This window comes from Columba livia, chromosome 1 (assembly GCF_036013475.1).
Source record: "Columba livia isolate bColLiv1 breed racing homer chromosome 1, bColLiv1.pat.W.v2, whole genome shotgun sequence".
Taxonomy (NCBI): Eukaryota; Metazoa; Chordata; class Aves; order Columbiformes; family Columbidae; genus Columba; species Columba livia.
In genome coordinates this window covers 169,705,317-169,728,229 of record NC_088602.1, presented here as the reverse complement: position 1 = coordinate 169,728,229, position 22,913 = coordinate 169,705,317, and the positions used below count along the sequence as shown (strand labels likewise).

At 46.7% G+C, this 22,913-nt stretch overlaps 7 protein-coding genes across 8 annotated transcripts in view; 3 read left to right on the top strand and 4 right to left on the bottom strand.

Moving 5' to 3' along the window:
* Positions 1 to 16,870, bottom strand: part of LOC102093168 (uncharacterized) — a 31,167-nt gene extending 14,297 nt beyond the window's left edge. The window contains exons 1-3 of the mRNA XM_065052892.1: positions 16,537 to 16,870; positions 12,407 to 12,436; positions 11,764 to 11,776 (exon numbers count right to left, since the gene is read on the bottom strand). Coding sequence (XP_064908964.1) covers positions 11,764 to 11,776; positions 12,407 to 12,436; positions 16,537 to 16,823 — 330 coding nt within the window. The 5' untranslated portion in view covers positions 16,824 to 16,870. The remainder of the gene's footprint in view (positions 1 to 11,763; positions 11,777 to 12,406; positions 12,437 to 16,536) is intronic.
* On the bottom strand, positions 747 to 1,257 carry LOC102092985 (histone H2B 8). The gene has a single exon (XM_005515057.4). It carries the CDS (start codon positions 1,206 to 1,208, stop codon positions 828 to 830), a length of 381 nt encoding a protein of 126 aa, XP_005515114.1. The 5' UTR covers positions 1,209 to 1,257; the 3' UTR covers positions 747 to 827.
* LOC102094275 (histone H2A-IV) lies at positions 1,490 to 10,278 on the top strand. Of its 2 annotated transcripts, XM_065044953.1 has the most exons (3): positions 1,490 to 7,621; positions 8,030 to 8,131; positions 9,580 to 10,278. In XM_065044953.1, exon 1 carries the CDS (start codon positions 1,586 to 1,588, stop codon positions 1,973 to 1,975), a length of 390 nt encoding a protein of 129 aa, XP_064901025.1. In that variant the 5' UTR covers positions 1,490 to 1,585; the 3' UTR covers positions 1,976 to 7,621; positions 8,030 to 8,131; positions 9,580 to 10,278. The 2 variants fall into 2 exon arrangements, with proteins under 2 accessions (XP_064901025.1, XP_064901022.1); XM_065044950.1 differs by having other exon boundaries at positions 1,490 to 8,131.
* LOC102088195 (histone H3) lies at positions 8,298 to 14,849 on the bottom strand. Its single transcript, XM_065044901.1, has 2 exons — positions 11,952 to 14,849; positions 8,298 to 8,864 (listed from the first exon to the last, which is right to left on the bottom strand). The coding sequence occupies exon 1, from the start codon at positions 14,180 to 14,182 to the stop codon at positions 13,772 to 13,774; it is 411 nt and encodes a 136-aa protein (XP_064900973.1). The 5' UTR covers positions 14,183 to 14,849; the 3' UTR covers positions 8,298 to 8,864; positions 11,952 to 13,771.
* LOC102097257 (histone H3) lies at positions 12,479 to 15,581 on the top strand. Its single transcript, XM_065045136.1, has 3 exons — positions 12,479 to 12,776; positions 14,189 to 14,209; positions 15,112 to 15,581. The coding sequence occupies exons 1-3, from the start codon at positions 12,479 to 12,481 to the stop codon at positions 15,531 to 15,533; spliced, it is 741 nt and encodes a 246-aa protein (XP_064901208.1). The 3' UTR covers positions 15,534 to 15,581.
* Positions 16,871 to 20,095: 3,225 nt separating the features above from the next.
* On the top strand, positions 20,096 to 21,157 carry LOC110356226 (histone H2B 1/2/3/4/6). Its single transcript, XM_021282804.2, has one exon. The coding sequence runs from the start codon at positions 20,356 to 20,358 to the stop codon at positions 20,734 to 20,736; it is 381 nt and encodes a 126-aa protein (XP_021138479.1). The 5' UTR covers positions 20,096 to 20,355; the 3' UTR covers positions 20,737 to 21,157.
* A 768-nt stretch (positions 21,158 to 21,925) lies between these two features.
* On the bottom strand, positions 21,926 to 22,701 carry LOC102097445 (histone H1). The gene has a single exon (XM_021282797.2). It carries the CDS (start codon positions 22,642 to 22,644, stop codon positions 21,988 to 21,990), a length of 657 nt encoding a protein of 218 aa, XP_021138472.2. The 5' UTR covers positions 22,645 to 22,701; the 3' UTR covers positions 21,926 to 21,987.
* Between the last annotated feature and the right edge of the window lie 212 nt (positions 22,702 to 22,913).

Sequence of the window (22,913 nt, the reverse complement as noted above, 5' to 3'; positions counted from 1 at the left end):
TTCAGGTTTGGTTTTTTTAATGTCTATTTTTTTAATTTGTATTTTCCTGTTACGTTATCGCTTAGGATTGATGAGGAAACTCTGTTGTGCCATGTTTATTCTCCATAAGAGACAAAAAAACCCCAAACCACTAACCAAAAAACCCCTACGCCACTGCTATATGAAATCTATGGGACTAAAAAAATCACAGTTTACATAATTTCTTTTCCGCTGTGCACGGCGTGACGAATTTAATGAAACATGGTCTTCCAAATGTCACACATAGACAATTCCCTAAGGAGCTCTCCGAGTAAACAAGCCACTCTGGCTTACGGGCAAGTCGTTATAGAGTAAAAGCTAACGTTTAAAGTGAACCGTGACATTTTAGTACACAAGGTATAAGCTACAATGGAATAAGGTGGGTTTTGTAAAAAGAAAAATATTGCTTTATTTCATATCAGAACAGCAAGGAAAAAAAAAAAACACAAACACACACACTACCGTGCACGTTTCTCTGTACTTACTCAAAAACTAGAACAGAGATAGTTACTTTAAAATGAGAAGAAACCTTGAAAGCTTTCAGCCTTATTAAGTGCTTAATAGTCCTTTTATAGATCTGTCAGAATAACGGTTAGGGTAGGGCATATATAAGGCGTCCAAAATCATCCCCAGTACTTTAACGTGACATAATTTCCCTGCTAGGGAACAGTATATCCTAGTTTGGCAAGCAAACAGCGCTGAATACAAATACCACTCACCGAACCGAATTAGTGTGAACGACTCTTTTAGTGAATACGTGGGTGGCTCTTAAAAGAGCCTTTAGGTTAAAACTGACGATCCGGGACGCTCTACTTGGAGCTGGTGTACTTGGTGACAGCCTTGGTGCCCTCGGACACGGCGTGCTTGGCCAGCTCGCCGGGCAGCAGCAGCCGCACGGCCGTCTGGATCTCCCGCGACGTGATGGTGGAGCGCTTGTTGTAGTGCGCCAGGCGCGAGGCCTCGCCGGCGATGCGCTCGAAGATGTCGTTGACGAACGAGTTCATGATGCCCATGGCCTTGGACGAGATGCCCGTGTCGGGGTGCACCTGCTTCAGCACCTTGTACACGTAGATGGAGTAGCTCTCCTTCCTAGTCTTTCTACGTTTCTTGTCACCCTTCTTCTGCGTCTTGGTGACAGCTTTCTTAGAGCCCTTCTTCGGAGCAGGAGCGGATTTAGCTGGTTCCGGCATTTTTACAAGTCTGTCACTACCTGTCTGCAGCAGGAACGACGTAAATACAATAGCGGCGACGCCTGTATTTATAGGGACGGTATGCAAATGAGATGACTCAAGACTTTTCCTGTCTATTGGACAATAAGGGATCATGATGTCAAACCATCTAGCACCTCCGATTGGTCACTATTTCTTCTGTCTTTCCATTGGTTAATTTCAGAATCCCAGACTCCACCAATCAGAAGTCTCACCGAACCCCAGAAGGAAGGGATAAAAAGGCAGGGTGTCAGCTCTTGGTGCACTTTTTCTGGTATTACAGGTTTTTGCGTTTTAACCTAGTTTTTTGTTTTACTCAGGCTTTTTTTTTTTAATTATTTCCGAGGTAGCTTAGAGTTATGTCCGGCCGCGGGAAGCAGGGCGGGAAGGCGCGGGCCAAGGCCAAGTCGCGCTCGTCGCGGGCCGGGCTGCAGTTCCCCGTGGGCCGTGTCCACCGGCTGCTGCGCAAGGGCAACTACGCGGAGCGGGTGGGCGCCGGCGCCCCGGTGTACCTGGCGGCCGTGCTGGAGTACCTGACGGCCGAGATCCTGGAGCTGGCGGGCAACGCGGCCCGCGACAACAAGAAGACGCGCATCATCCCCCGCCACCTGCAGCTGGCCATCCGCAACGACGAGGAGCTCAACAAGCTGCTGGGCAAGGTGACCATCGCGCAGGGCGGCGTGCTGCCCAACATCCAGGCCGTGCTGCTGCCCAAGAAGACCGACAGCCACAAGGCTAAAGCCAAGTAAAGCTCCTTCAACAAACAACCCAAAGGCTCTTTTCAGAGCCACCCCCATTTTCCTAGAAAGGGCGGGAACACTTGAGACTCCAGATATTTGCTTATTTGTAAACCTTTTTATTTTAATTTCTGGAATCATTAGATTTCAAATAATGTTTCTGGAACATGCATTGTTTTTTAATGTTTTTTTCTTTTTTTGCTGTTTGGTGTAGGTCACTGCATTTTTAAGAAGTCAACATGCTTATGTGAACTTTCTCAGTCACTTTTTTTGCAATACTGCCAGAAGACAACCGTTACAGTTGACGAGATCAGTGACAGCAGGATGGCCTAAGAAGAGAACTTGAGAACACGGCAAGGGTGGGCTTGTTATCTGGCCCCTCATGTTTTCAGTGGGGCGAAGCACCCCTAATCCCGGTGAAGGTGGGCTGTGGCGGGGGAGGGCGGGGTGTCTGTGCGCACCCGCCTGGAGGGGCGGGGCCAGCGCTAGCCAGTCAGGGTGGAGCGCGCGGTTTTCAAATCCGGGGTGGGATGGGGTGCCTTTCCCTCCCGGCGCAGCTGCTGCCGCCCCTATTTCGGAATGGAAAAGTAGTCCAAGTGCTTTCTGCATAGTGGCTGCTTTCTTTTTCTGTCTCCTGAGATCTTATTTTTTTCATATTAGTACTTTATCTTCCAGGCAATAATGAGAGAATTAAATATTTCACTGGGATGCTCTCCTATAACTAAGCCAGGACTGTTTTCAAAGGACAGGGTCAGTAAATGATGGGGGAGGTCGTGGTGGAAATCATAATGGAAGATCCCATGTTAAAACAAAATAGGCTAAAGAGTGCTTTTCCATAGCATCTGAGTTCCTGGAGAATCACTATGAACAGTCACATGTGTGAGGCAGAGGATCATTGTCTGTCAGTCTAGACTTAAACTGATGTTTCTGTTCTTTTTCATTTTGATTACATGAATGGCTTTTAAAAGTGCTGCTTGGTTTATCTAGAACATTTTCATTTGACAGTAACGACTCCTGGGCGCTGACTTCTTTGACTCAGCAGCACCTTTTGATGCTGCCTTTTTGGTCCTTTTGGCCGTGGCAGCTGCCGGCTTCTTATGGCTTGGCTTTCTTGAGCCTGAGAGCCCCTTGTGCTGCGTGGAGGTGGTCATGGCCTCTGTGATCACCGCGGGGAGATTGGGGCCTTCAGGCTTCGGAGCTGCCTTCGGCTTCTTGGAGGTGGGGGCTGGAGCGGCAGACTGCCTCGGGCATGGTCAGAGACAGCTTTTAAAAAGGCAGGGGGGGAGCGTCAGACAATCAGAGAGAGACAGGAGGAGCCTCGATGATCCACCCCGCTGAAAGGTGAAGGCTTCTCTTCCCCTCTGCGTTTGATTTTCTTCCACTGTAAGGGACACTACATTCCTTCCGTTGTTTGGTACATATTGGTAAAAAAAATATTTTATTTCTTTTTCTGTAGTGTTTTATGCGGAAGAAAACAAAACTGGCCAAAGGAGACCCGGGAATGCACTGCCGGAGGCCTCCAAATGCTGCCCGCGGGCCTGGGGAGTGTTTTCTTTGTTCTTTAAAAGTGCCCCTTGAGAAATAAGTGGAAGAAACTGTACTGCTTTTTACAGTTTCCTCCCCCAGGAAGCAGAGGAGTGAGTCATTGTGGTAATGTGTTAATCGAAAATGTTTTTCAAGCAGAGGGAGTGCCTGGCTGAAGTGTTGCTTGGAAACAAGATGAGAATCGTGGGAATAGTTTTAAACTATATTTGCTTCTTACACAATTTTCAAGTTCTATTCTTTTTATGTTTGTGCATTTGTTTGTTTGGGTGTGTGTGTGTGGTTTTGTTAGACTACTTTTTCTCCCTTTTATCAGCCCTGTTTCGTTGAAAGAAATTGCATTAGGTATTAATCATCTACCATTCAGAAGCAAATATTTGAAACAATATCAACGGCAGGATTTTATCAGCAGCTATTCTGAAATTTGTGGCTAGAACTACGTTTAAAACACTTGAAGATTATTGTTTTGTTTAATAATCTCAGTTTCTTGTACTCAGTATATTAAGCAAAATAACCTTCGGTTGGTGGATATTTATAACGGGTGAAGAAGACGGCATGGGTCTCAAACAGCATACTGATTTGAGAAGGTTCTGATTGGCCTATTTGAAAATCCCATGTTTTGAAACACAGGCCTCCCAGGTTTCATTTTTGTCCTCAAAAGCAAGCTGTGAGGAGGGAGCATTTCTCCCTTTCCAAGAGAAATGGTCACACTGAAGTGCTTGGGAAGGAAGTATGTCTGGATTAGAGGAGGAGGGATTTTCCTCACTGATGTATGAAAAATCACTTGAAAATACAAGTATTCTATCATTTTTATTTTCAAATGATGTATGGACAGATTGAAATCCAGTCTAAGGTATTTTTAATTATCTTTCTCACTAGAATCTAGTTACACTCAATAATAGTAAACCACAAAGCTCACATTTTTTTTTCTCTGCTTTTCTAGCCATGTTTCCCCTTTGAGACGTGCATATACAGAGTTTAGTTCCCTTTCATAGCAGTTTATAATTTATGTTCTGTTTTCTGTGCCACCAATGGTAATTTCACATTTTTTACATGTTTTTATTAGTACAAGCAAACTGGTGAGTTCTGTATACAAAATCCTCTTTTTCTTCAGCTAAAATATGACTGGAATATTTTACTACAGTTATTGCATATCCTTGTTTCTCCTGACCAGCCATTCACACTTAATGTGGAATGGCAATATGTTCTTCCTTATGTAACTATGCTTGTTATAAACTAGCACATCTTTTGTCTGCATACCATAGTTAAAGAAAAGTTTTGTATATATTAAAATAGAAGAGAGAAGTGTATTGTAATACCTATTGACTTATGAGGTAGATTAGACATTAAAAAGTTTTCTTTAAAACCACAAGTACTTTATTTCATTTGAGATGCAGAATTTCTAACCAATCTGGATCATTTTCCAAATTTCTTTCCAACTATTCAAACAACCTAACAAGCAGATTACTACATAAAGGAGGAAGGCTTCAGATTTAAGAACAATGCATCAGAGATGCTGGTGGTCATGAAAGGACATTTTGTGTCATAGATGACCTAAACTACTCTTGATCTTTAAATCCAAACTTATGCTTTAAAGTACAAGCTATGGCACAGGTAGTATAATCTCTCAGATATCCTGGCCTCAGATAATGTTCTTGAGCCTGTAGTTACTCTATAGCTCTGCTTTTTCATAAAGCATTAGGAGATAAAATGCAAGGTCATATAAACAAACAAAAAACACAAACAAATCAAAATCCAACAAACCCCATACTTAGCTGCAGAAACATTCCCAAGTATGCAGACAAATAAGTGAAACAGACTGAAGGGTAAAATAATAGTGACACTTTGGTTAACTTCATCATAGTGACAATGGTATATGGGAAGTGCCCTTAAATGTCCTTTTGCTTCAAAAAATCTTGCTCATGTTTTTGTTTAAAAGGCTATGCTCTTTCACTCTGTAACAACATGTGGACAGCATAAAGGCATTGTCCAAAACCCCTTGATTTGAAGCACCTTAACACAGTCTTAGAGGAAGTCGATGTAACTCCTCCTCCCTTTCTGGGGCAGAAGTTGCTTTAAGCTACTGTATCTACCAAAAATGTAGGCAAGTTAGAGCATATGCCCACAAAAGTGAATAGAATTGTTTGCCTGCTACTGAGGGTAGATCCATGAAACTGTGGGCTGTTCTTTGTAAAACTTATTTGAACATTTTATGCAGTCTACAGTCTACACAAAGGTTAACTATTTACAGGCCTATTCATAAATTATACTAATGCCTCTTCATTCAAATATTTATTTCATTTAGTACCTTTCTACAATCATACGTAACAAACTAAAATATTGTCAAGTAGGAATATCTTACAAACGTGGTGTAATATATAGAATAGTTCTGAATAGTACCATCAGCAATTAACTTTTCATACTCCTGTGAAAACAAGCCTGCTTAAACAACAAACCAGTTAAAAAAAAAAAAAAAAAAAAAAGTTATTTATTGTAAGGAGCCATTGAAGGAGGAATGTTGTTTTTACAACTGGTCTGGCACCTGACCCCAGTGGATGGGAGGACTGAAAGATGTCTGGCTATGAATCTTTAATGCAAAACAAAATCTCTTTAAGCTAATCCTGGAATGTAAACTGATGACTCTATTTGAAAAGTTAAGCTACGGGACAGGGTAGCCAGAGATCCAGGAATCCACACTTAAAAACAATAAGTCGGGGGGGGAGGGGGTGTTAGAATTAGATTAATGAAATAGGTAAACCGAGGCAGGCATCGGGTAGTCTATAAACCCTGTAGTACTCAACTAATGGGGAACAGGGGAGGGAATTTGCAGCTGGGATTAGGGTGATATAAGCAGGGGCTTTTTGCCCTGTTCCATGTGCCTACTATTAGGTAGGACACCCGGTTTTGCAAAATAGTTAACAAAGTATGCTCAGGAGAGATCCTGCCTGAGCTTGTTATATTGGCAAGGCAATCATCTCCTACATTTACATTGGTTGTTTTTTTTTTTTCTCAGGTGTACAGTATGGGATCAATTTAGATACTGGTAAACATGAAAGAAACTCACATGTCTCCATTCAGTTTCAGAGGCACTGACGTTTTGAAAATCTGAATGACAGGAGTGAAGCCTGAAAATCAGTTGCATTATACAGCTGTAGAAACTCAGCAAAAATCTGCATTTGCAGTTTGCAGGTAACAATAAATGCTCTGAGTGTACATAACATTAACATTTTGCGGACTGCCATAAATCGCTGCTAATTCCTTGGACGTCTTTCTCTCTGCATCTTCCGATCGATCGGTTTGGGAGATTTTCCCTCTCGCCCCGCACCGTGAAGCAGCTGCCGGAGCACGGCGGGGAGGGGCGGCCACAGGCACCGCCCGCCCGGCGCCGCCGCGTCCCCGCTGCAGCAATTCTTGACCAATCCTGCCCAGAAAGGAACTTCCCTCCCTCCTCCTCCTTCTCCTCCTCCTCCTCCTCCTCCTCGCCCTGCCTCCCTCTCATCTTCCTCCGGTTACCTTCTCCGCCATCCCTCTTCAAGTCGTTTCCATCTCGTTAATCCGCAGGCAGGGAAGGTGAAGCTGCTGAATGACCCGGCGGTGCGGTGATGGGCGCCCCACCCGCCCGGGTTGCTGTTAAAACCAGCTCGCGTTTTCAATACCTCTTGCATCGACTGTTGGTTTTAACTGCGTTTTATATTGTGGCTGCTGCCCAGGGTACGGGGTGGGGAAAGAAAAAAAAAAAAAAAAAAAAAAAGAGAGAGAGACTTAACTGTTGAGAGAGTGAGAGAGCAAGAGACCATCTCGCTTCATAAACTACTTATATAAGGACCCCGTGATCGTTAGAGCATTTCCCACCTTGTTCATTCTGTCCTAGAAAACCTGATGCATGACTGCATGGTACAGAAACAACGCTCCCATACTAACTAGGCTGATGCAAACAAACCTTTTTTTTTCCCCTCCGGATGTCATCTCTATGTGTCACTTCTTTAAGAATTCTACTGTTTCAGGTCTCTGCACTCTGCATATGAATGATATTGGTCTTGACATATGGGGACGTATTTCAAACAGAAACCAAGCCCTTCCCTCTTCCTACAGACACTGCAGCTTCCTCCTGTCATGGTACTTCCTCTTTTGTCTCCTAAAGTAGTTTGTGAAAGAACCATGGAAATACCTGCACAAAGCAGGATGCTAGTAACTTGGAAGCCTTGAAAAAAAGTCGTTAAACAAATGAATAGGATTTTTTCTTTGGGGAAGTAGTTTTTGTTTGGAGGGGGATCCGTTGTTTGTTTGGGGTTGGGGTATTTTTTTACCCTACGGTAAAACCAAACTGATCTTCAGGAAGTGTGTGCTATTAAATGGAAGATGATACCAACAGGGATCAGTTTTGAAGTCTTTTAAGAGATGGGAACTGTTTACCACCAGTGTTAGGAAGTGCTTATAGTTATGCAAGCATCTGTGTTCTCCAGAATTGATTTCTACAGTGGAGAGAGAGGGCTCCATCCTTACATTTTCATTCATCATTTTCAGGTCCTCCTTAGAAAAAGCCTAGAGAGATAAGGAGTCCATTTACTTAAAGAAACCACCTTTGATATTTAGGCAGTCTTTCTGGCCTCACTAACATTTTGCCTGGTAAGTAACTTCATAATTAGATCAGTCCTCAGTAAATTTGACAGCTTTAGTCTCTGACCTTACAGATAGTAAACATAAGCAAGACCATCTTCACCCAGTAGTTGTTTCTGTTCTGAAAGCGTCCAAGTATCCTCTGTAGAGAAGCTGTTTCAGACCTTAAGTCATCTTTATGGCTTTTCTCAGAACTTTATTTTCTAGTTGCACTACATTTTTTTAAAAGGCCAGAAATGTGCACAGTACTCAGGGTGCAACTATTTCACACAATGTTGCAACAGTACAAACATAAAATATCCTCTGTTTCACTCTCTTTTCCTCTTCTGATGATTCTTGGCATTCAAATTATTTTCATTGTAGTGCTTCTGAGCACAGAACAAATTTTTGTTTAGTTATTTTTTTATTGTTTTCAGATGCATTAGATTTTTTTAATTAGGATCAACCCAGAGGGTGCGGTGAAGGTGGAAGATGGTGGTGAGACAGTTCTGAAGACTGAGTCTGGGATCAGGGGCAGGAGGTGAATGAAACTGAAAAACAGGGCTAAGCTGATCAGAACTCAGACATTCCAGCAGTAATTTAGGGGCTGTCAGGTGCAAAATGTGGGATTATATTTTATATTGAAGGGATAACCACCAGTCCTGTCTTCAGTCTCCTGGCAGTGTACAGGTGTAAGGTTGATGGCCTGGGCTGAGGCTGACAGCTTGGAGTCTCCATATGAATAGGACGCACAGAGCACGTGCTGTAATTTAAAAAAAAATATGTGATGGAACTTACAACAATAACTTATTTTTTTCTTTTTTACATGGAATTAGACAACTTCTGTAATATTTTCAACATGTTGATTGTCACTCTAAGAAAAAATATCTCCATTTTTACTTGGACTTCTACATATCAGATGATAGTCTGAGAACAATTACATTTCCCTAGAAAGATGATGCAGGGTTTTTTTACGCCTTTCCCTCACAAACTCAACTAAGTAAAATAGCACATTAATGAAAAGATTCTGCTTTAGAAGGTGAAGCAAATCTGTACCTCCATATTGCAACATTTCTATCACATACCTTCATCTGGTTTAAAAAAGAAAAAAAAAAAACAATACACATCGTAGAAATTTTCTAAATTGATATCAATTCTCCTGATTACCTGAAAATACATATGCTGGCAGATCTACTGAGAAATCAGCAGCTTCTTCTGATAGCAGCTAAACACTTCTCCTCAAAACCTCAAAGATCATTAAAAACAATTTTTGAAATTCACAGTTTGCAACAGCTTCCTGAAGGGGGGGTGGTTGGCATTTGGGAAGGTCAGGAACATTGGATGGAATGGCAGGATGGGAGATTGAAAGCTGGTGCAAAAGGGGAGTGGTACAATCTTTTGTGACATAACTAGAGTGGGAAGAGGAGTAATTTTTCTGCCTCCTTCCTGCCCTCAACCAACCTGCTCCTTCATTCCAGTGTGCCCTGACTGCCTTTCCACATCATGTGAGAGACACCTCAAGGCTCTTCCAACTAATGCTGCCTTGTTTGGAAGAGGAAAACAGAGTTTTTCGCCCTTCTCATACTGTCTTGATTAATGGGAAAAGCTGAAACGTAAAAAAAAAAAAATATTAATGAATAGTTCATATAGTGAGTGACTTGTTGGTTCTAAGTAATAAAATCAATGGAAATGATGAACCCTGGCCGTAAAATGTGAGACCAAGATGTCATATTAGGAAATGTAATGTTACTCCAGATTTCAATCAATACGGATTGCTCAGAGCTCCTTCCATCTTTTTAAGAACATTAAAAGATCTGGGCTCTTGTAAACAGGATGTATGCCTTTCCTTTTGGTTTAATTTTGTCTATTTTCTGGAGTGTCCTAACATTTAAATGTTATATAAACTGTTATTTTATACCCACTGCTGCCAGTGAAAAGATTAGAAATATGCCATACACACATATTATGCTAAAAAAAATTAAACTGTCTGTTGTTTCGTGGGGAAAATATAGAATTGGGTAAGTATATCTTGGCTTTAGCAATCACGAAATATAGAATATTTCCTCAAATAACCCAAGCACACTGTAATGCAATAATCAATTCTATCTGCCTGTACATTGTTATCGTATCTACAAAGATTCTGTGTAAAATCGGTCACAATAAAAATTAACGCTTTAGACCATCAGTGATTTTTAATCCCTTTTGAAGATAAGCTATTACTTAGGTCAAGAACAAATCACGCTGTTTCGGTTCTTCAGCTGGGTTTTTACTCTTGAGAAGTAATGACTCTTAGATGAGGATGAAAAGTTGATTGTTATTTAAGGAAGTTTAATATTGAGACAATCAACAAAGTATGATGTAAAAATAAGCAAAGGTTAAATTTCATGGAAGAAAAAAAACACAAAATAAGTGCCACAAAAAGAGATCTAGTGAAATAAAAAGCAATGAGAAATGGATGCTAAAAGGGAGTGCAACTTTTTGACAAAATACCAATTAAAACCAGGCATGGGAGTTGAACAGAGCGGTTTGTAATACCTATTTTCACTAAATCACATAAAGAGAATTGTTTAAGTGGATAATGTACAAGAATATTAACACTTACACGGTTTGAAGTCATTAGGTGCAATAAAAAAAAAGGTATAGAACAGATGTGCAAAAAGTTGTATGATTAAAACCAAACATGTCAGATGAGAAGAGAAAAAATAATTCTCTCACCTGTCCCTAAGAGAACAAGAGGTCATTTGCATCTAGACAAATAGAGAGAAAACACTCAGCAATCACTGCCAAGGAAAATGTGTATAATATCATATACTGAGATAAGTAATAGGCAAAGTGCACTATAGTTTTGCAAAAGCATCAGTGAGCTCTCTGTTGCGTTGTGTTCTGTTCGTGCTATAACCTTTAAAAGGGAAGAAGAAGAGGATGCATATTGATTCACTTTTTTCTCAAACAGTAAGATAACTGAAAACAATGTGTGAAGACACAGTGATTCTAACATACACTGAAGAGCTTAATCTGTGCTAACAGCATCATGAAGATTGATATGCAAAGATAAATGCATTTATACTATTTCTGTAGAAAAAAAATCAGGTGATATTTATAAAGGCTGATATAAACATTACCAAGCTGGCTATCTACAAATGAAAATAGACTTATCAACATGGTGCCCAAACAGTCTGAATTAAATAACATTAATAACTAGAAGACTAAAGAGAGAGGAAAAAAAATCCCAAAACAGTCCCCCAAAGAAAGAAAAAAAATCTTTCAAGGGATGAAAAAGCACAAACAATTAAAAAAAAAAAAAAAAAAACAGTTTGAAGGAAAAGGGCTGCAAAACTAAACAAGTAAAACCTTCCTGCAACCTGGATGCATTATATTAATGGAGATCCATTAGGAAAAGGGAAAAAATGGGAAGAATCAAGCAAAACCACCTAAGCAACCAAACACAAAAACCAAAACCAGTGTATTGTATGCAAATATAATTAACCAAGCAAAAACTCCTGACAAGATGGTAAAGAAAATGCGTGGAAAAGCATTTATTTGATTTACCTCCAAAAGCAAAGTAAAAATAACTTCAAATACACATTCACAGTAAATTTAAGAACTAAGACAGAAAACGCAAGAGAGTGTGTGTGCGCACAAAAGGTTTGGCAGCTTCTGACAGCAGTTCTGCCTCTGGAAGTGGCCCAGCAGCTCCCAAAGCACGACCTAATGGAGCCAACAGGCCCCTCTACAAAAAACATCATCTTCCCACGAAACGATAATGCTGCTAACACAATATACTGGAACCGCTCAAGGCTCAACAGATATTCTTAAAACACAGAGCTATGCCAAGGGGAACGTTACGCACAGGGACGTTCCTCAAGTCGGAAACACTGACTAACCACAACGGCACCACGGCACCTCCGGGTGCCCCCCCACCGGGCCCTTTGTTGGAGCGCAGCGAAATGGCGGCGGCGGAGCGCGGGCGGGAAGCGGCGCTCCCGGCCCCGCCGCCCCCATTGGCTGGATTTTGCTGCAGACCCGCGGCCGGCGGGGCCCGGCTGCGACACTGGCACCGAGCGACGCAACGACGGGACCGGGAAGCCGGGAAGGAGGCACTCCGCCCGGGGATTTGCTGCCGCGATGCCCGGGCCGAGCCGGCGGGGGGAGAGGGGGGTGTCCCGGCGCAGGGGTGAGCACGGTGCCGCCCAGCCCCGCCGCCTGTCGCCGGCGATGGCGCGAACGTCCCTGGCCGCAGGGGGAAGGGCGCGGAGATGAGCCCGCCCGTGCCCTGCCCCGCCGCAGTCCTCAACCAGGTCGGACCGCCGGCAATATAGAGAGGTGCTGGCGCGTAGTTGTGCCACACGCGGCTCAGAGTCGGGTGAGTGTGTAAGCATGTCTGGTAGAGGCAAGGGCGGGAAGGGGCTCGGCAAGGGGGGCGCCAAGCGCCACCGCAAGGTGCTGCGCGACAACATCCAGGGCATCACCAAGCCGGCCATCCGCCGCCTGGCTCGGCGCGGCGGCGTCAAGCGCATCTCGGGGCTCATCTACGAGGAGACTCGCGGAGTGCTGAAGGTGTTCCTGGAGAACGTGATCCGCGACGCTGTCACCTACACCGAGCACGCCAAGAGGAAGACCGTGACAGCCATGGACGTGGTCTACGCCCTCAAGCGCCAGGGACGCACCCTCTACGGCTTCGGCGGCTAAACTTAGGTGTTGGGATAGCTTACATTGTTAAAACACAAAGGCTCTTTTAAGAGCCACCCACACTTACAAAAAAGAGCTGTAATCTCTATTCGTTGAGGTTGCGATAAAAGGTTGGGGTCTGGGGGTTGGGCTTTACGCTGGTATCTGTCGGCTGTAGGAAGTGCTGCCCGCGGTCTTTCTTCGAACCCTCCCTGCTTCAAGCAACAGGCGAGTTTGAAAAAGGATGGGGGAAGATGCCTCGATTGCTCTCCCGAAAAATACTGCGGGAACAGTGGTTTTGCTTGACTCCTGGGCTTCTGGGCACAAGGGAAAAAAAATAGTTTCTGGAAGAAAACTGGGTTTTGTTTTCATCCATCTTCCCCTCCCCACCTCCCTTCACTCCCTCACTCCGTTCTCCTTTGAAACGAGAATGGAAGGGACAAGCAAGGGAGGAAAACGGGATACCGGGGGAAAGTGCCACAGCGAGAGCTGCTCCGCGGCCGCCGGCTTTAGAGCAGCGGCCTCACACGGGAAGCTCATGAAATGGCGGCGCGCTCAGCTCTGCCAGCCGGGGAGTGGGGCGGGACAGAGCGGGAAGGCGCACGGAGAAGCACCAGCTGAGAGCACCCGTAGCACCCCGGGGAGTGCAAAGGGAAGAGGCCGCCAGCCCTGTCCGAAAACGCTTTCCTCTTACTCCCCCTCTTCCAGCTGAAGGGATGGATGCCTCCTCTAAGCACCGCTCCCCACCCCGCGGCAGCTCTGAACAGGGAGCCGCAGTCAGAACCGCCAACACACGCGGGCCCAGGAAAGGGGCGTATCCCACGTTCCCTGCAGCCCCAACCTCCCCGTTATCTCAGCATCAGCACTGCCGCCAGCACGGGAAAGAGCACTCAGCACGGGCTGCCTATACCTGATCTGAAAAACAGAGACACAGCTCTCTCCGGTGGCCATGTGGTGGCTCTTAGAAGAGCCTTTGGGTTTGGTGCTGGCTGGGCAGAAGCCTCAGGCGCGCTCGCCGCGGATGCGGCGGGCCAGCTGGATGTCCTTGGGCATGATGGTGACGCGCTTGGCGTGGATGGCGCACAGGTTGGTGTCCTCGAACAGCCCCACCAGGTAGGCCTCGCTGGCCTCCTGCAGCGCCATGACGGCCGAGCTCTGGAAGCGCAGGTCGGTCTTGAAGTCCTGCGCGATCTCGCGCACCAGGCGCTGGAAGGGCAGCTTGCGGATCAGCAGCTCCGTCGACTTCTGGTAGCGCCGGATCTCGCGCAGCGCCACCGTGCCGGGCCGGTAGCGGTGCGGCTTCTTCACGCCGCCGGTGGCCGGCGCGCTCTTGCGGGCAGCCTTGGTGGCCAGCTGCTTGCGGGGCGCCTTCCCGCCCGTCGACTTACGCGCCGTCTGCTTCGTACGCGCCATTATTAGTCTTGCTCCACCTTAGGCCTGTGAAGTCTAAGAAACAGGAACTGTACAATGGCAAACGCTCTAGCTCCTTTATATATCCGAGCTCTGCTTTTTCATTGGCTGATGAGCATGGCCCACCTCATTGCGCCAATTTGAAAATCCCGCGTTAACCCCTTCTGTGCAGAAACGAGTTCTTTAATAATTAAATCACAAGCCTATTTTCTTCATCTTCCATTTCTTCGAATGCGACTTTTTTCTTTTTTCTTTTGTTACACCACTTTGTTAATTGCTGTATTGAATAAGTTTGTTCTTCTTATGCAATCTACTGATGGACTGTGCTGCCAAAATCGAGTAAAACTAAACCATAATATTTTAGGTTAATCTGAGCATAGACTTGCGGGGTTCTTTTCTTTTTTTTTTTCTTCTTTTTTCTTTTTCTTTTTTCTTTTACTTAGCAAGACCCGAGCATATTAAAGGACAGTCAGTCTTATGTTGTCGTTATAAATTATTTAGGAAAGTATTTGCAGAGGAATCGATAGTTGTACTAGCAATCCAAAAGTAAAACTCACATGGATACTTTAGCGTTTTAGCAGTTAAACCAGTATGCATTATTATATCATATACTTAAAACATGGACTCGGTAAGCAGGATGTAGAGTCTCTAAAAAAACTCAGAGAAAAAAAAAAAGAAGAGTAAATAATAGAGAAATAAAACTTTTAAAGGTCTTCAAACTACCACAAAGAATAACATAAAGGTCGACTGCTCTTTTGTAAGGGCTGGGTCTTGCGGCTCCTTCAGTTACCGCAGTGCTTAGAAGATGTTTGGAATTACCCAATTAAATTCTTCGCTCTTCGAACCAATCAGAGTCTGGAAGGCGGGGCCGCGAGCCGTTATAAATACGAGTCGCGGGCGCTGCTACTCTGTGTTACTCGAGACTGTAATACGCCGCGGTGACATGGCGCGTACGAAGCAGACGGCGCGTAAGTCGACGGGCGGGAAGGCGCCCCGCAAGCAGCTGGCCACCAAGGCTGCCCGCAAGAGCGCGCCGGCCACCGGCGGCGTGAAGAAGCCGCACCGCTACCGGCCCGGCACGGTGGCGCTGCGCGAGATCCGGCGCTACCAGAAGTCGACGGAGCTGCTGATCCGCAAGCTGCCCTTCCAGCGCCTGGTGCGCGAGATCGCGCAGGACTTCAAGACCGACCTGCGCTTCCAGAGCTCGGCCGTCATGGCGCTGCAGGAGGCCAGCGAGGCCTACCTGGTGGGGCTGTTCGAGGACACCAACCTGTGCGCCATCCACGCCAAGCGCGTCACCATCATGCCCAAGGACATCCAGCTGGCCCGCCGCATCCGCGGCGAGCGCGCCTGAGGCTTCTGCCCAGCCAGCACCAAACCCAAAGGCTCTTCTAAGAGCCACCACATGGCCACCGGAGAGAGCTGTGTCTCTGTTTTTCAGATCAGGTACAGGCAGCCCGTGCTGAGTGCTCTTTCCCGTGCTGGCGGCAGTGCTGATGCTGAGATAACGGGGAGGTTGGGGCTGCAGGGAACGTGGGATACGCCCCTTTCCTGGGCCCGCGTGTGTTGGCGGTTCTGACTGCGGCTCCCTGTTCAGAGCTGCCGCGGGGTGGGGAGCGGTGCTTAGAGGAGGCATCCATCCCTTCAACTGGAAGAGGGGGAGTAAGAGGAAAGCGTTTTCGGACAGGGCTGGCGGCCTCTTCCCTTTGCACTCCCCGGGGTGCTACGGGTGCTCTCAGCTGGTGCTTCTCCGTGCGCCTTCCCGCTCTGTCCCGCCCCACTCCCCGACTGGCAGAGCTGAGCGCGCCGCCATTTCATGAGCTTCCCGTGTGAGGCCGCTGCTCTAAAGCCGGCGGCCGCGGAGCAGCTCTCGCTGTGGCACTTTCCCCCGGTATCCCGTTTTCCTCCCTTGCTTGTCCCTTCCATTCCCGTTTCGAAGGAGAACGGAGTGAGGGAGTGAAGGGAGGTGGGGAGGGGAAGAGGAAGATGGATGAAAACAAAAACCAGTTTTCTTCCAGAAACTCTTTTTTTCCCTTGTGCCCAGAAGTCAAGCAAAACCACTGTTCCCCCAGTATTTTTCGGGAGAGCAATCGAGACATCTTCCCCCACCCTTTTTCAAACTCGCCTGTTGCTTGAAGCAGGGAGGGTTCGAAGAAAGACCGCGGGCAGCACTTCCTACAGCCGACAGATACCAGCGTAAAGCCCAACCCCCAGACCCCAACCTTTTATCGCAACCTCAACGAATAGCGATTACAGCTCTTTTTTGTAAATGTGGGTGGCTCTTAAAAGAGCCTTTGTGTTTTAACAATGTAAGCTATCCCAACACCTAAGTTTAGCCGCCGAAGCCGTAGAGGGTGCGTCCCTGGCGCTTGAGGGCGTAGACCACGTCCATGGCTGTCACGGTCTTCCTCTTGGCGTGCTCGGTGTAGGTGACAGCGTCGCGGATCACGTTCTCCAGGAACACCTTCAGCACTCCGCGAGTCTCCTCGTAGATGAGCCCCGAGATGCGCTTGACGCCGCCGCGCCGAGCCAGGCGGCGGATGGCCGGCTTGGTGATGCCCTGGATGTTGTCGCGCAGCACCTTGCGGTGGCGCTTGGCGCCCCCCTTGCCGAGCCCCTTCCCGCCCTTGCCTCTGCCAGACATGCTTACACACTCACCGACTCTGAGCCGCGTGTGGCACAACTACGCGCCAGCACCTCTCTATATTGCCGGCGGTCCGACCTGGTTGAGGACTGCGGCGGGGCAGGGCACGGGCGGGCTCATCTCCGCGCCCTTCCCCCTGCGGCCAGGGACGTTCGCGCCATCGCCGGCGACAGGCGGCGGGGCTGGGCGGCACCGTGCTCACCCCTGCGCCGGGACACCCCCCTCTCCCCCCGCCGGCTCGGCCCGGGCATCGCGGCAGCAAATCCCCGGGCGGAGTGCCTCCTTCCCGGCTTCCCGGTCCCGTCGTTGCGTCGCTCGGTGCCAGTGTCGCAGCCGGTCCCGCCGGCCGCGGGTCTGCAGCAAAATCCAGCCAATGGGGGCGGCGGGGCCGGGAGCGCCGCTTCCCGCCCGCGCTCCGCCGCCGCCATTTCGCTGCGCTCCAACAAAGGGCCCGGTGTGGGGGTGGGGGGAGCGCGGACGTTCTGGTCTCGGTGCTTGAGTAAACCCACACTTTTATACCGAGAGATGTGTAACGTTATTAATCCACTTTTCTTCTTTTTTTTATTTTTTTTTTCCATGGGTATGACACTTTTTTTTTTTTAGAGCGTTGTCTACTTTTTGATACACTCCTGAATAAAATCTAGACTTTTTCGTCTGCTTTAAAGCATTTGGCATGTGTTTGTTCATTTTCACGTTTTATTCTTTGTCGATACATAGTACCACAAAGTATTCCTTTTGCTCTTTGGTTTTTTCCACACTGTTTCACTTTTCAAACATGAAACATAGTATTTTTCTTAATTGTAGTTCTACAGCTACATTGACCAGAAAGGACACATCATTTTATGAGTTGCATAATCTTAATCAACTTTAGACATCTCAAGCGTGGAAATGTTACTTTGGAAAATGCATGGCAACCTCCTCTTTGTGAAGGAGCAACATGCACAACCACACTACACAAGCACCAACTGGCCTTCAGTTATTATAAAGCTGTTGTTTTTTGGAGGGTTTTGGTGTTTTGTTTAATTTTTGTTTGTTTGTTTGTCTGTGGTTTGTTTGTTTGTTTGTTTTTAGCTGGAAGGGTTAAATGAAGCAGTAGATGTTCAGTTCACCATAGCCACCTTTCCCCAATGGAGGTGTCAACCTGGGTGGCTTTCTACTCCATAGCTTATCTTCACAAAATTTTTTTAACTGAGAATCTCTAGGATCTTTAGAACCTGGATCAACTGTCATTTTTGTTAGAGTTGTTCAATAGATTAAAAAGGACTAACAGACTGGAGGGCCTGTATGCAAAAGCTGGGTGTAGTGTTTGAGTTTTGGGTTTTTTTTTTTAATGTGTCTGTTTTCTGGATCTATGGACTTTACACTTCTGAGCTTGCCCTGTATTATTCTACATTTTCTCTTTCAGATCAGTGCAACGAAAGTGACAGCCTTCAATTGCTATTGTGGAGACAGAACTGGAGATCCTATGCCACATTGTCCCCGAGTTCCTTGTGAAGTCATGGACTTTTACAGATGTTCACAAGACAACTCCTGTTACCAGGCAGAGGTTTTCTCAGTGAACTGCTTTTGCAGGTAATGTTTATGCCAAAAGAAAGTCACCAGGTTCACAGTGTATGTGAGGAGTTAAATCTTTAGGGATAGGCCACTCTGGCTTCTCTTCTTGCTTTGCTGAAAAAGAGAGAACTACTTTTCTTTTCTTGAAAAGGCATGTGCAGCTCCCTCCTGCCTTATCAGGTTTTCTCCAAGATGACCAAGCTGCTAAAGGCACCTGTGGGGGAAACAGAGCAAATGTAGATGAGAAAGCATCCACCCAACTCTCTTCTTGATGAGAGGGAAGAGGGATGTGGGGTGGATGCACATGAAACTGGAGTTGCAGCATCACAGAGGCAGCATGAAGCTGCTCTCCTCAACACAGGTGGCTGGTTTTGTCTCTCCAGTTTGGGTATTAAGCACAGCAGAAGCATTTAGGAGCAACTGTCACTCTTCAGGAAGGATAAAGGTCCCACTCTTTCCTCATCTGCCTCCCTTTCTTCAGACAGCACTATTTTGGATGTAGGCTGGAAATGTTGGTGAATCCAGAATTCTGCCCAGCAAAGGGGAAAACGCAGAAGCAAAACCAGCTTGGTAAGGTGACATGTCTTTCTGTTCCTAGCACTAGTGTCTGGAATGTCTGTCACTGTCCTTAGAAATGTACTTGAATAATTAGTTTCTTGTGATTTGAGCAGTCTCACCGACATTAAACTAAATTTACATATGCCAGATACATTTCCTGTATAGACCCATGGTGTCCTTTTTCTCTGATATTAAGAAAGTCTAGACTTTGAATAGCCCTTAACAGTTCCAAAAGCAAATAGCATAATTACAGTACTGCCTATGCGATACTACATGATATAGTCCTAGCTTAATTCAATCACAAATTAACTTGATCCTTTTAAAAGTGGATTATAGCATTCCAATTTACTTATGAACAAATATATAATTGTAATTTATGTTGCCACACAGCATTGTGATTTAAAAATAAAATACTACCCTTTTTCTGAATATACAGGCTAGTACTGTATTAAACAGCACTTCCTCTATTAAATAAAATATATTAGCACATCAGAATTTCTAATACTATAAAATCATTTTGGTCTGTTTAAACAATTGTATTTTCTTCTTGCACAATTACAGCAGCTTAACAAGAAAACAGCCAGAACTTCTGATTCACAATAAACTCAAAATTCAATTTTAAACCCATTATTTATTTTATTGTCAGGAATATCTTGGGTTTTACTTATGTTAATTCAATATTTGTATTACTTCCCGAAAGAAGTCCACTTTCTTTCTGCTTGTAAATTAAATCAGAACTTCCGTCTCATTTAAAGTCCTGAAAAACACACCATGCTCTGTGGGCCAGATGAATTAATTTAAAACACAATTAACAAAGTTTACTATTCCAGATCCTCTATATGTTTTCTGGTTCTATTTTTTCCCTTCTACATTTGTCTTGTGATTGTTATAAATGTAGGCCATCACATGCAATATGCAGATATGTGTCCTCTTGAAGAAAATAATAATTTAAAAAAATAGCAAAATGCCTTTCGATTTTCTCTGTTTTTTGTAGATTTTGTTTTGGGTTGGTTTTGAATTTTGTTTGTTTTTCCTGAAGAAGCCGCCGATAACCACTCTTTGTACGTACAGATCCGCCCGAGCAGGCAGCTGCAGGAGCCACCCGAGCCCTGGTGCTCCGGGGTGACCCCGGGGCGGGGCGGTGCCAGGCAGCACAGGACGAGCTTCGCCGCCCAACCTTGCGATTGAAACAGCTTGTTGTGATTGGCTGGTAGGATTCGAGTTCTTAACCAATACTAGCGTGGGATTTGAAAAGGTCCAATTACAAAGCCGTCCGTACGATGTGTAACGTCACTGGTCCTGTTATCCAATAGAAGCGCTGATCGCTGAGGCCATAGATTTGCATAAGGCCCCTATAAATAGGGCAGTAATCGTGCTGACGGGCACTCCGGTGCTTTACAGCAGCGTGAGAGATTTCGCCATGCCTGAGCCGGCCAAGTCTGCCCCCGCGCCCAAGAAGGGCTCCAAGAAGGCTGTCACCAAGACGCAGAAGAAGGGCGACAAGAAGCGCAAGAAGAGCCGCAAGGAGAGCTACTCCATCTACGTGTACAAGGTGCTGAAGCAGGTGCACCCCGACACGGGCATCTCGTCCAAGGCCATGGGCATCATGAACTCGTTCGTCAACGACATCTTCGAGCGCATCGCCGGCGAGGCCTCGCGCCTGGCGCACTACAACAAGCGCTCCACCATCACGTCGCGGGAGATCCAGACGGCCGTGCGGCTGCTGCTGCCCGGCGAGCTGGCCAAGCACGCCGTGTCCGAGGGCACCAAGGCTGTCACCAAGTACACCAGCTCCAAGTAGAGCGTCCCGGATCGTCAGTTTTAACCCAAAGGCTCTTTTAAGAGCCACCAAATATCTCAAGTAGAAGGGCTGAGTTATTCTGTGTTGGGGGAAGTATGTAAATAGTCTGTTCTTTTAAAGGTGAGAGGCTTTCACTTAAAAGCTTATATTAGATAGTTAATACTTGGAAGTTTAGAAGTCAGAAACTGGTGAAAAAGGAGCAGCGGCACCTTAGTGTTTTACCAGTTCTCCGTTCGCAGAATTTTAGTTCTGCGGGTGAAGGTAGGTGTTCTTTTTGTCTACGTTCTGTAATTAATTTTGTTTTTCAAGGGTTTTTAATTCCTTCAAGTTTGGTAGAAAATCCTAACTGCTAGTAAGAATTAATTTTCTGTGCATATACAGGTAAAATAATAAAAACTTTTAGTAACTAAACACTATGAAAGTTGCTAATTCAAGTTTTTTAGGTGTTGGTGACTTAGTTTTTCCTTTTTCCGTGCGTTCCAGTGTGCCCCCCGCCTCCGACACACTTTACAGTGAAATAGCTGTCCCTACTAATTAGGATAACAGGGAAACATTTTCTATACGAAAGGTTTCCCTTTTTAAAACACCCATGTTTCAAGTCTGTGCAGGATGGGTGTGAAGCTGGGGGCGGCTGGCGATGTGCAAGGTACGCGGGGGCTGGGAGTACTGGAGAGAAGAGCCACATCTCTGCCCTGCCGGGCAGAAGCAGAGCCACGGAATCCCCCTTCGCCCCCGCTACCCCGGCCCCGGAGCGAGCGGCGCTCCATCCAGCTACGGAGGACAGCACCAGGAACAGCCGCGGGTGGGGGATGCGGGGTGGGGTCAGCGCCCTAAAGGGCGGGGCCTGGCGGGCGGAACCTGCCAATCCCGACCCAGCGCGGCACTTTTAAACCGCCCCCCAGGCACCGCAGCCCAGGGGCATTCGCTGCTCTGCGGGGCCGGCGCTGCCGCTCTCGGCTGTGCCCGTCAATTAAGAGGGGGCGGGGAAAGCGCCGCTGCTCTCGCACCGCTCCCGCACGGCACGGGAGGAACACGATTCCTCTTTAGAGATTTCGGCATTCCCCTTGCAGACTGAACACGCACGCTTAAAACCGGTAACTTTCTTTCGCATGCATTCCTACCAAACCCCTTTTCAAAAATGTTGTGCTGTTGCAGCTACCCCAGTGTTTCAGCTCTTTTTAAGATTAAGTGGGTGGCTCTTAAAAGAGCCTTTGGGTTTATTTAAATGAGCAAACTAGTTTCCCAGTCGTTTTACTTCTTTTTAGGCGCTGCCTTCTTCGCCTTTGCCGCTTTGGGCTTGGCTGCCTTGGGCTTGGCTGCTTTGGGCTTCACTGCCTTTGCCTTGGCTGGGCTCTTCACTGCTTTCTTGGGTCGACCAGCCTTGGCAGCTTTTTTAGGGCTTTTGGCAGCTTTCTTGGCCGCGGTAGCCGCCGGCTTCTTGGCTTTCTTGGGGCTCTTCTTCACCGCCGCCGCCTTCTTGGGCTTCTTAGCAGCGCTGGCAGGCTTCTTGGCCGCTGGCTTCTTAGGCTTGGCTGCCGGCTTCTTTTTTGTTACCTTCTCTTTTGTCTCGCCCGGCTTCTTGTTCAGTTTGAAAGACCCGGAAGCGCCGGTCCCCTTGGTCTGCACCAGAGTGCCCTTGCTGACGAGACTCTTGAGCCCCAGCTTGATGCGGCTGTTGTTCTTCTCCACATCGTAGCCGCCGGCGGCCAGCGCCTTCTTGAGCGCGGCGAGCGAGAGCCCCTTGCGCTCCTTGGAGGCGGACACGGCCTTGGTGATCAGCTCGGTGACGCTGGGGCCCGCGGGCTTGCGGGCTTTGGAGCCGCCCGCTGCTTTCTTCGGCTTCTTGGCGGCGGCCTTGGCGCCGGGAGCAGAGACAGCGGGAGCGGCAACAGGCGCGGTCTCCGACATAGTGTCAGCCGTCGTCCACGAATCAGGGAAAACCACTGGGCCTGGAGCAAGTCAGCGGCCTCGTATTTATAGAGAGGAGCCGCGCGGTGATTGGTGCGTTGCAGCGCCCGCCCCGCTGCACGGCAGAAAGGTCCCTTCTGCCCGTTCATTTTGTGTTTCTTAGGGGTGAAAAAAGACGGTTTTTATCAGAATTCCTGCCACTAACTCACCCCCAGTTCGCAGCGGCGTGGAAAGGAAAGACTGTTGTTCCCCTCGGCAAAGTTTCCCTT

What these genes read in the sequence shown, in the direction of transcription:
- LOC102092985 (XM_005515057.4), bottom strand. Translation starts at nt 1,208, where the DNA reads ATGCCGGAACCAGCTAAATCCGCTCCTGCTCCGAAGAAGGGCTCTAAG.
- LOC102094275 (XM_065044953.1), top strand. Translation starts at nt 1,586, where the DNA reads ATGTCCGGCCGCGGGAAGCAGGGCGGGAAGGCGCGGGCCAAGGCCAAG.
- LOC102097257 (XM_065045136.1), top strand. Translation starts at nt 12,479, where the DNA reads ATGTCTGGTAGAGGCAAGGGCGGGAAGGGGCTCGGCAAGGGGGGCGCC. An exon ending in CCAGGGACGCACCCTCTACG is followed by an intron (nt 12,777 to 14,188) that starts GCTTCGGCGGCT and finishes CGCCATTATTAG; the next exon opens with TCTTGCTCCACCTTAGGCCT. An exon ending in CTTGCTCCACCTTAGGCCTG is followed by an intron (nt 14,210 to 15,111) that starts TGAAGTCTAAGA and finishes AGACTGTAATAC; the next exon opens with GCCGCGGTGACATGGCGCGT.
- LOC102088195 (XM_065044901.1), bottom strand. Translation starts at nt 14,182, where the DNA reads ATGGCGCGTACGAAGCAGACGGCGCGTAAGTCGACGGGCGGGAAGGCG.
- LOC110356226 (XM_021282804.2), top strand. Translation starts at nt 20,356, where the DNA reads ATGCCTGAGCCGGCCAAGTCTGCCCCCGCGCCCAAGAAGGGCTCCAAG.
- LOC102097445 (XM_021282797.2), bottom strand. Translation starts at nt 22,644, where the DNA reads ATGTCGGAGACCGCGCCTGTTGCCGCTCCCGCTGTCTCTGCTCCCGGC.